The sequence below is a fragment of the Zeus faber genome, assembly GCF_960531495.2.
Source record: "Zeus faber genome assembly, chromosome: 9".
In the NCBI taxonomy this organism is placed as follows: Eukaryota; Metazoa; Chordata; class Actinopteri; order Zeiformes; family Zeidae; genus Zeus; species Zeus faber.
Window position 1 is genome coordinate 6129626 of NC_137197.1, and position 12014 is coordinate 6141639.

The window sequence follows — 12014 nt, forward strand, 5'->3', positions numbered from 1 at the left end:
ACGCAAAAAACACTAACAACTTAAACACACACACACACACACACACACACACACACACACACACACACACACACACACACACACACACACACACACACACACACACACACACACACACACACACACACACACACACACACGAGTTGTGCTTTCCATGAAGCAGCACTCCAACCAACATTCCTTATAACAACTACTGGGAAATGTAAAGTTCACAAAAAAGGGGAGCGCACGCATGCACGCGCGCACAACGCACACACACACAGAGGCTCATACAGTTTTAAGGGAAGAGAAAAACTTTCTTCCGCGGCAAGAAATTGTCTTCTTCCTTAAATAATATTTAGAGAGCGAAGGAGAGCAACGTCTGAGGAGTTCAAAGCTGTCGCTCACTCCCGGAGACATTCTTTGTGAGCAGAGTCGGGCGTGCCCCCCCCCCCCACCCGCTCTCTGTCATTACCCGTCCCCAAGCGGGCTCGTGACAACGACATCCACCGCGAGCGGAAGAGCGCGAGCGTGCCCTCATCAAAATCAAGATGGAGGCTGAGCAGACGCCGTCGCTCGGCGCTGTCAGAGTGGTGGCGAGGCGCTCTGCGTGGACGAGCCGCTCTTCCCTCAGTACTTCCCACTTCTATCGCCGCGGTAATGACTCTCCAGGGCCCCCGCTCGCTCTGCCGCGCCGCGCAGGCCCACTCGCGACGGGCGCCCGGCGGAGTCCCTGTCAAAACAAAGCTGGGCCGCCGTCGATAATAGATATCTGACCCGCGGATCCCCGCGGCGGGGGGGTTATCTGCCGGTGACGGCGCCTTGTCTTTGGTACTGCACCTCAACCTAATTACGAGCGAACTCCGGCGAGAAGGAAAAACAACCGAGAAGAAAAGTGGACGGTCGAGGGACAGTTTAAAACAAACTGCCAACTCCCGCTGTTCGTGGAATCTAGCGGGTGGTGAAAAGGGAAAAAACACACTCCTCCTTCTCAACTTCTATAAATACGCAACCTGCGCGGTGCGGCCGGGAAAAAGAGTCAAGGAAAATAATCCTTAAAGTTCCAGAACCACAGGCGATCCCGCTGGGTTTGACAGGCTTACGCGTTATTCGTCTCGTTGCAATCGCAGATTAGCAAACGCAGTGCGGTTTTATGGACTCTTGGGTTCCAAATTCGAGGCGCTTTGTGTGGATTTTCTTTTTTTTTTTGGATTATTATAATTATTTTTCACCACAGAGAGGACCTTCATGCCGGGACGGCGTTAACGTGCAAGTGGAGCTCCGATTCCCAAACTCTTAAATGCCCTGATCTGATCTGAACCTGCAAAAGCCAGTCCTGAATGTTTATTATAAACCACTTCCCAGAACTCCATCCTTCAGTGGCCCCAGCAACACCCATCAGACCTCTCTGGAGGAACACGGAACGCTTGCGTGTTTTACGTCACTTCTAACCAGATGAGACAAAAACAACAGAGCTCGACCAAAACAATGAATGCACAGCAACCAACAAACACCAAAACTATAAAGTCAACAACACGGGGAGCAGTAGTTATGACACTCGGTCTCGTTCTCCTGCCCTTGTCCATTATTCACCGAGAGGAAAAAAAAGACAACCGTTAAAACTTTAAGATGAAAGGATACACGGTAAGTGGAACCAAGCTCTGAACCGAGCACCGAACCGGCCACGAAACATCGGAAAAAGCACAGAACACATCAACAAAAAAAAATCATAGACTGTATTGCCTCGAGCCGACATCTCATGGACTCCTCTAATGTTACTGCTTAATTATCATCATCATTGAGATAAGCATCTCTTATGCCAAACAGACGTATAAAGATAAGCTACGTAATTAAAACAACACAATTAATCCACAGGTGAAGGCATTATTACATTTCACTGCATATATGTATGAAAGTATGTATATGTATGTGACAAATAAAAAAAAAAATCTTGAATCCCAGTGCAGAGCTCATACAACAAGTGTCAAAAGGTTTCAGCTTCAAATTTGCAGGAAGGGGCCTAATGTCCAATGCAAATCTGCGACAATCCAATGTATTGTCACGTGGAATTGTGTTTATTCGCCCACTAAACAAAGAGAATGTCCACGGCTCGATTTCAACCCGTAAGATGTCCTGATGGCACAAAACGAGGGATGCCACGCGCACGCACGCACGCACGCACGCACGCACGCACGCACACACGCACACACACACGCACACACACACACACACACACGCACACACACACACACACACACACACACTGGGAGCAGATGGTGCGACGGCCTCTGATATGAACGTCCCGCGTGCAGGACGGCAGCTGCCATGCGTCTATCCGCAGGAGCCGCGGCACAGCCGGACACCGAGGGCGGCAGATGACATCCCAGCCACTGCCAATGGGCTGCGGCCGCGGCCAAGACGCAGCAGCGCCCGCGAGGACGGTGCGGGCGGAGAAAACACCATTCTCTGCAGCTCTCTGAAGTCGCGCGAAATGGCCAAATCAAGTGATATTTCCAGGTAGGGATGTGATACTTACCAGGTGAGGCTGTTTACCGCGTCTTTTTCAGTAGCCGTTGATTTGAAATGTGATTTTAAAGGAGGGGTTTACCAACCTGAGGAGCAAGATCCCGACGGGGGGGTCGCCAGAAATCGCAGGAGGGGGGGTCGGGCCTTGGTCAATTTGAGGGTAACAGTATGTTTCAAATATTGGTACAATATACGTTTAAATATAAACGGTGACAAAGTCCATGGGCATATTGCATGGATTTCAGGCGGTGATTCTCAAACTTTTCCGTATGAAGCCGTCTGTGAGACCCCAAACTGAAAAGATTTTAATTGTTGGATATGGTTTTGGGTCTATACTCCATAACTTCGATCGAAACAGTCACTACATTCCCTAATGGTGTCGATGTCATGTAATTAAATAATGGTGAAGTGGGTGAACCATTAATCATGTTGCTGGGGGCGGGGGGCGACACCCCTTGGAACCTCTTGAAAGACCTCTGGGGGGGGGGCATACCCCATGTGAGAACCACTGTTGTAATGTATTATACGCCCTAAAATCCTTGCTCTCTCTACCATGAAAAGAGAACCATTACAGTTCAAAACCACCGCTAATAAATACATGAAAAACGGAAAATGGATCTTTTAAATAAGGGCCTCAGATTGAATCAGGCTTTATTAAGTGGGTTTCTGGGGGGGGGGGGGCTGTTGGGACCCCCCTAATTTGGAGGAAAGGGACTTTTCAGGTAAAGGAAATTGGAGAAAACGGGAGTCCGGGATTTGTCTCTTAGCACGTTGCATGACACACAGGAACGAAGCGGCGGTAGCTCTTAACAGCATCAAGCTGCCGGGCTTTAAAAGTCGCTGTAGCATGACACAGGCCCAAATTAACACGAGGTGGTGACCGACAACCACACTACAAGATCACCTGGGTCATTTGGAAAAGTCGCAAAAAGGAGCGAAACAGTAAAAAACAAGAAAAAGCTCCAAAACTGCCTTCAACTACACGTGGTGGTAGTAAGTACTGGGGACCGAGCTGCCACCTTGAATGGACTGGAACTGCAAATAAAAGCCGTTTAACAGCCAAACTGAACCCAAAAGGTCAATAACCGCAAAACGTCCAAAACATTTACAGCGTACGGATTTCCATACTGATCCCCTGCAAGACTCCTCAGGAACGGATGTTATTACATTAGTGACCCGGAGCAAACACTCCACTCACCGTAGTCCTGCAGTGACTTGCAGGCGGCGTCCGAGTGGGCGGAGCCAAACGGGTTTCGGACGAATCTCCGCCTCCGCCGCAGGTCGTCTTCCCAGTAGTCTAGACGCCAGAAGTCGTGCAGCTGACTGTGGGGCACACACACATGCACACACATATGCACACAAATACGCACGCACGCACACACACACACACACACACACACACACACACACACACACACACACACACACACACACACACACACACACACACACACACACACACACACACACACTTAGTGACGGCCTGATTACTGCAGCCACTGCTCTATCACAGGACACATCTCACATCTGGACGGGGATCAGGCAGCAGATAGCAGATTTACGAGGTGGACCAGCGGCATGTTCTATGGAGGTTGGTGATGCTAACTCCACTCAGGCCTTTAGCAGCAAGAGGCGGGTGTGTGTGTGTGTGTGTGTGTGTGTGTGTGTGTGTGTGTGTGTGTGTGTGTGTGTGTGTGTGTGTGTGTGTCTGTGTGTGTGCGGAGGGCATCCACCACTGCACTCATAAATCACGGGCACTCCCATTAACAAATACAGCATCAAATTACAAGTATAAATGGCGCAGCTTGCCTCCTTTTTTTACAATGTTTTTTAACAAGTCTTGTAAATCAAAGGTAGGACCCTCAACGCAGACAGCGTGGGCTTTAATGATCTGGGGTCTCCGGGCGGTTGAGGCATGGGACTATAAAACAGCCCCCCTGCCCCTGCATATGCACAGCCGTGATTAAAATAATGTGCTGAAATATTCATTGAAATGATTCTCGGGGCCCTGGAGCAACCCAACATAAAATTGCATTTTTATTCATTATTAATAACAGCGAATTAGGGCTGTAAAAAAAAAAAAAGGGGTAAAAAAAAAGAGAAGAAAATGGCTCCAGCATGTGGTAACCATCTTTGTAAATGATTATTCCAACATTAGCGAGGACCTGGGATAATTTTATTGCTTGCAGCTAATGCAAACCATTAAGCAGGCCGGACCAGCATCGGGTTACTAAGTGCCGCTGGTTTCCAGGCGGGTGCGAGCTGGAGATATTTCAAAGCCTTTCGTGTTTTCCCGTGAATAATAATAACAATAAAAAAATAAAATAAAATAAAAAAAGCAGCAGATTGGGTCTGAGGCCTGGGCTGAGGGACATGTGAAGAAGGAGAGCGTGATTAGTGTTGATTTGGAGGCAGGGAGTCCCACCTGTTTTTAAACCCCCCCCCCCAAAAAAAAACACACCTGCAGGACGGAGGCAGGCGGCGCCGCCCAAAAACGTCCGTGGATTTGTGATGAACGCTTTTCCCCGGCCGGGGGAATCGGTACTTACTGAACAAACAAAGAATATCCACGGACGTGTGTCGTCCTCCCCGATCCCCACGACAGAAACGCCGTTAAAATGTCTTTGCCTCCACGTTTTATCGCAGGAGGAGCTTCCATCAACCAAAAAAACCAAAACCAAAACCAAAAAACCAAACAAGCCTCCCAAAACCTGAGCAATAACAGGGATTTAGTGAGGGCGGATCCACATCCTGGAGGGCGTCTTTCTCTTCCACCGCTGTGCGTGTAGGACACGGTGCTTGGCAGGCGCTTGCACATCTAATTGTATGGTTGGTGCAGCCCCCCCCCCCTCTCTGCCATAATATTGAGGGCAGTCTAAACAGATTAACGTGTTGCAGGGAGTGTGTGTGCGCTGTGTGTGTGTGTGTGTACGCACACGCGTCAGATCACAAAACGCAGGCCGCCCTTGTTCGCGAACATAATATCTACAAATGTGGGAAATCAAGAGGCTCAGGAGGTTTAGCCGCGCTCCGGTGGGCGACGAGAGCTCAGTTCGGGTTACGTATCAATCAAAGGGGGCGCGAGCGCGTAGGTGCGAGCCGTGCGCGGGATGAGGGGGGAGGGCGCACAAAAAAAAAAAAAAAAGAAAAAATCATTCATGAGCCGCCGTATGCAAAAGGAAAAGCCAAAGCCGAGAGCTTGTCCCCTGTCAATCTCCCTCAGAGCTTAGCCGCGGAAAAGAGAGCGAGAGAGAGCGAGAGAGATGTCAGTGGGTGGAAAGGAGAAACCCACGTAAATGATATTGTAAACGCAAGATTACACAGTGTGAAAAATACTAATCCACCCTCGGCAACTGAGCGATTACTGCAGGAGATTAGTGGTGTAATACGTGGTCCAAGTAGACAGCGCGTGCCAGTGGGGGGGTAGGGGGGGGGTTGGGCGGCGTCCGCCACTTTGAAGATTTCCTTTTAACGGTATTAAATACATGTGATTCATGGGATCTGTTCGGCCCGCGGTGAATCAGCCCCGCTCAACAATGTAGGTCGGGCCAAAGTATTTTCATTTGTCTTCGATATGAACTCGGTGATCAGCGAACCAGAGCCGGGGTAATGATTGATTAACCCAGATGTCTTGGATGTTAACATTTTTATTTCTCCCCCCCTGTCCCCGCACCCCACCCACCCCCACCCTCTCCACGTCGGTCCGTCCCCGTCGGTGCATATGTTCTCAGTTTGGATGTACGTGTGTGCGTGGATTTCTTTTTTTTCCTTGTAATGCACCAAGAACAGTATCTGTGATGTTTTAGATCATGTGGTCAGCACGAGAGCGGATACCAACTGATATATATATATATATATATATATGTATATATATTAGAGCTCGACGGATGCCAGATTTTTGTATCTGATGCTGGTCCCAATTTATTTGAGTCGTAGCCCACAGATTAACCAATGTTTTGACCGACCAATTTTGTCAAAAAGTGCAACATTTTCAGATCAATTTTAAAAACGTATATATATTTTTTATTTGAGTTTCTACATTTGAGAGCATTTAATCGATAAGCAAACAAATAAATACAAGTGAGCACACAAATACATTTTTGATAGATAAAAAAAAATGTAAAAGACGAGTCCCCCCCCCCGAGTTCCAGCGAATGCGTCATCAGTTACGAAACAAATTAGTGTCCCACGATTCCAATGAACCCAGCGTCGCTTCCTGGAGAGTGGTGTCTAAAGGCGAGTGCCAACAAACTGGATGGATTTATCATGTCTAATTGGACTACTGTGCTTATTTTGCTGAGTAAGCAAAAAGTAGCGTAGAACGGAGTACAGGATAAGTACAGGATAAATAATCAATGTTGTTTTGTTTGTTATCTTTATTTAAAACTGGGACATTGTCGGCTGCATAAATACCGATCCTGATGTGGTCAAAAATAAATAAATAAATAAATAAATAGATAGATAGATAAATTCGCTACAGTAGTTCCTCTGGGGGATCGAACCAGGCGGGCTCTCCTTCACTCCCCACGTGAATCAATGAACCTTGGGGGCCCATGACCCTGTCACCGGTTGAATGGTCGTCCTTCCCTGGACCACTTTTGGTAGGTACTAACCACTGCATAGCGGGAACACCCTACAAGACCTGTGGTTCTGGAGATGCTCTGACCCAGTCGTCCAGCATCACAATGTGGTCCTTGTCAAAGTGGCTCAGGCCCTTACGCTGCTTCAACACATCAACTTCAACAACTGACTGTTCACTTGCTGCCTCATATAATAATAATATATACCACTATATATATATAATAATAATATATCCCACCACTTGCCATTGGAACCAGATGATCAATGTTATTCACTGCACCTGTCAGTGGTTTTAATGTTGTGGCTGATCAGTATATATATATATATATATATATATATATATATATATATATATATATATATATATATATATATATATATATATATATATATATATATATATATATATATGAAGGAACCTTGAAGAGGGCCACGATCCTCTCTGAATAAAGGAAAAAGGAACACACTCACAGATCTAATAGTGAAAAGCAGTCGCACGATCCTTTCTCCTGATAATTTTTTCACCAACGCTCCAGCGTTCCAGCGTTGTTCCCCTCACCTCCCTGCAGCGCAGTGTGGAGAGGTGTCGGTGTCAAGCACAGATGGTCGAAACGAGACGACTGCAAGGCCGTCTCCCTATGACTGCCAGGACAATCTCACCCGTAATTATGTTTAACGCCTACAGAGACTGGTGTCACCTATTGACACAAATTACAAACAGATAAATAATGGACGATAATGGTCTTTATATTGACAAGTTTGACAATCAAATCAAATCAAATGTATTTACATCACGTTAACGACAAAAAAAAGTGGATTCCCTCGTCAGTTCACTACATAGTAGAGGTAGGGCAGAGGTAGAGGTGCAGTAGAAGTAGAGGGAGCTAGAGTAGAGATAAGGTAAAGGTAGAGTAGAGGTGGAATAGAGGGAGGTAGAGTAGAGGTGGAGTAGAGTTGGGGTAGAGGTTGAATAGATTTTGCGGTTACATTTTGACAACGGCCTCGTGAGAGGTCGAACCAATATAACACCATTTTGTTCATTTCATCCATATCAAGCGGGACCCCGCAGCCCGGGGGGCCGTCGGGACGCTTTTATGACGCTACCACCCGTCTCCGGACATCACGACCCGCCGCCAACCTCACGCACTCCACCACCGCTCTCCCCGTCCGTCCCTTCACGCCCCTCACCCACCCTCCCCGGGGACTTCCCCTGCACCTCTTCTTCCACCACCTGCACAGTGTGCGCGCATGTGCGCTTCCAACCCCTGCAGCCTTCGCCGTCTGGCAGCTTCCGTCGGCGGTTGGGGAACCCCTGCCGGGCGCCGAGTCTCCTGCTCCGCGGAGTCGTTTGTGCCGTGCGTTTTCCACGTCTCGGGCCGCGCCGTTTCTCCTCCCAGATCGTCTCGCGTTGGTAATTTCCTGCATCGTCCCTGCACGGACAACAAATTGTCCCTTCCGAGGGCGTTCTTTATAAGGTGGAGCCGCCACCTGACTCCAGCATTTTCCGCGTTAAATGTGTTCAGCTTCGCGTCAGGCATGAAGAATGGCTGCGAGCCCGCCTCCTCGAAAACTGGCAAAATTTATTAGCCCCGCCACCCATCAATCACCCAAATGGATTTCAAACTGCATTTTAAAAGCTAATTTTCCAGCGTTGATAACCAACAGGATACGGCAGCCCAGTTATTTATGGATGCTTTCAGACCCGCTAAGTGCAGGAGGATAAATGTGTAAAAAGTCGGTGCTCGCTCCTCCTTTGCTTTCAAATGGGTATTTAAAGCACATCTTTCCCAAGCGAGTCGGTCTGGAGGTTTGTGCGTTGCCAGATATAACACCCCGGGTCTGCTGGGAATCTGCTCTGTTTGCGGAAGGTGGTAGAGAGTCTGACAGGCGTGATTCCAACTGAGAAGGGTGAAATAAAAAGGAACCGGTAACAATTTGAATCGCAAAATCCATCTTAGAAAAAGACGGAGCCGCCTGACAACCGTAGTAGAAAAAAAAAAGAAAAAAAAAAAAAAAAAAATGGCTTGTATTGGATTCATCTGTGATATATCGTCATTGTTTTTGCTCTGGGAGCAAAGACAATGTTTTATTTCCTCCTGTAGTTTTATAGAACAGAGATGGTCCACAGAGATGCTATCTGCGCTCTGAGACATGCACCACCAGCGGGTTATCGCTCACAGTTTAAGGCTCTTTTTATTGTCCATTAAAACCCCGGAAAAGGGACACTCAACACCGAGACATAACCAACAGCATGCACGAAGCGCCGCAGCCTGCGCGAAGCTCCGAGGTCTGGCAACGATGTCAAACCCCTCGCAAGGTTCTATCACCAAACCACATTAAATAATTCATTAAAATGACCCGCTAAAGGCGGGGGTTGACCTCACATCCCTGAAGTGACTTACGGCCGATGGTGGCGTGTTCAGGGTTAGGTCAGAGGGCGGCTGCGATCTCTCTGTTAAACAACTGACGCTTGAGCGGCGATCCCACTCGGTCCCACAGAGAAGGTTTGTGCTGAGCGTTCCAGAGGAAGGAAGCTGGCTGATTCAATAACACACCATTATATCCCCTTTAAAAGCTTCCATTGGCCACATGAATGGGGGATAATTGTAATAAATACCAGTAATCAGTGACAATTCTTTTCAAAGGAGGGCAGTGACTGGTTTCCATCACACACGCGCACGCACACACTCACACTCACACACCCACACACACACACCCACACCCACACCCCCACACCCACACCCACACACACACACACACACACACACGTGCCCTGTCCTCTGTGTGTGTCAGAAACACTGAACATACATCAGTTTTTAAAAGGAATTGTGCAGACAGTGGCCTTTTGCTGGGTCATTGGATCATTATATGGACTATAGATTATATGGACATTGTTAACTTTATTTCGGTGAAATGTATTGATTGCATTTAAATGGATCCTTGAAATTTGGGCTGAGCGGTCAATGGAATTCAAACTGACATCGCAATTTAACGGCACTAAATTTGTGTTTTTCATTTTGCGTCTCCTGATGGAAGGGAACCGTGCGTGACGTGGACGCTTTGTCTGTGAAAATAAAAAAATAACATCTCTGCTGAAACACCGCTTGATGATGTTTTGAATGTTAACTTTCAGATTCCAACAATTAAAAGGCTTGAAGTTAAATAAACAACTTCATATTTAAGGGTTTTTGTTTTACAAAGATATGTTTATCATATCAATTCATGCATCAATTCATTTCATCATAACACGTAGGCCTGGCCGACAGGAAAGAGCAGTTCATATGTTGACTGAACCCAATGTGTGTTGTTCATAGCATAGAATGATTTATTGCTTCTATTTAGTGAATAATACAGACGATAAGGAACTTAAAAAAAAAGAAAATCGCAGACTAAATCCAAATCGCAATATTGGTCTAAAAAGAAATCGCAATTCCATTATTTTCCCAAAACGTTCGGCCCTCCTTGAAAATCACCAAAGCACGAGTGGGATCACCATGGCGATAAAACAACAACAAATATGTAAGAAAGTAAATAAATAAATATCCCAACGAGGAAACAAACACTTCATCTGTCATGGCAGCCTGGCCTGCACCGCCGAGGCCTTGGTGCGCTACCAAGAGGCTGTTTCTTCCCTCGCCACAACAGTCTTTTTGTTCCTTCAACAAGACACAAGCGGATGAAAGGCTCCGTCGGGGTGGGGGCGGGGTGGGGTTCGCCGCCCTCGCCGTCAGCGCCCCGGCCCACCAGACGGCAAACCAGCGCCGGGGAAACAGCGGAAACAACCGTGTGAGCAAACCGGAGCGGCATTCTGGTTTGGAACCGCCTCGCACATTATTCAACACCCCACAGCGGGCCGGAGACCAACGTAACGGCACCGCAGTGCGGAGTGGTGACCGGCAAACACATGGTGATCAACGCTCCCTTTCAAAGTCAAGCACGAGCTGAATAATAACAAACCCCCCCCCCAAAAAAACCCCACTGTAACAGTACGGTTGAGGCTCCATCGTCTGTTGAGGCAGCGGTCGGTGCCAACATGGTGATCTGATTACCACGGAGGGGCGGGAATGGCGCGCGGCGCTTTCATCCGGTGAAATTTCCTTCTCGCCTTATCATCACTTTGCTCAACCCCCGCGGCGGACGAACCCCGATGCCGACGGGGGCCGGGACCCGGCGCTTCCTGCGAGCAGGGGGGGAGAGAGAGAGAGACGCCTTTTCATCGGCGGAGCCGCCGGGGGACGAGAGGGAGGCATGAGGGCCGTTGGACAGAGACGAAAGGAAGAAGAAAAAGGGGGAAAGCAAAACAACATGGCGGAGATTAACTCTAGCGTCATCCGCTCCGGCTGATGAAGACGGACGCGGGCGAGAGGGAGGGAAGGACGATCCGCGGCCGGACCCCCCCCTCCCCCCGGCCCGGACGGCTTGGCGGACCCCCATCTTTCATCGGAAATGGGGCGCGGTCGAAAACGACGCCGGGCTCTATTTCTCTCCGTCCGGTGAAATTGATGATGGTGTGAGTGGGCCTCCTTCCAGAGATAATTACCGCAGTGCGCAAGGTTAAGAGCGCCCCGAGGGGAGGCAGAGCGCCGGGCGGAGGTCAAGAAGTGACGCGGACGAGGAGAATCTCCGCCCCGCCGCCACAAAGGAGCATAATGTTCAAAGGCGACGACGTCACGCAGGAGGACGTGGCGGAGGCCAGGCGGCTCAGACGTCCCGGCGTGACATTCAACCTCCCGGGGCGGGGCCTCCTCAACCTCGCCATTTCAAGGAGCCTCAATTTGATTATGCATTCGGCCACGGACGGCGTTTGATAAGATTTTGTCCCTAGGACCCAAAATCTGAGAAGACTCTTGTTAGGGAGATCAAAACAAAACAGCAGAACAGTCATCATTGTGCATTCTATCATGGGGCTGATGTCTTTTTAATGAAAA

General features: G+C 48.5%; 1 protein-coding gene across 1 annotated transcript in view; it reads right to left on the minus strand.

Annotated features, from left to right (window-relative positions):
- Positions 1 to 12014, minus strand: part of nbeab (neurobeachin b) — a gene marked incomplete at both ends in the record, with an annotated part of 275893 nt that overhangs the window by 95780 nt on the left and 168099 nt on the right. Inside the window, one exon of the mRNA XM_080007466.1 lies at positions 3704 to 3828. Within this exon, the coding sequence (XP_079863592.1) occupies positions 3704 to 3828 (125 nt within the window). The remainder of the gene's footprint in view (positions 1 to 3703; positions 3829 to 12014) is intronic.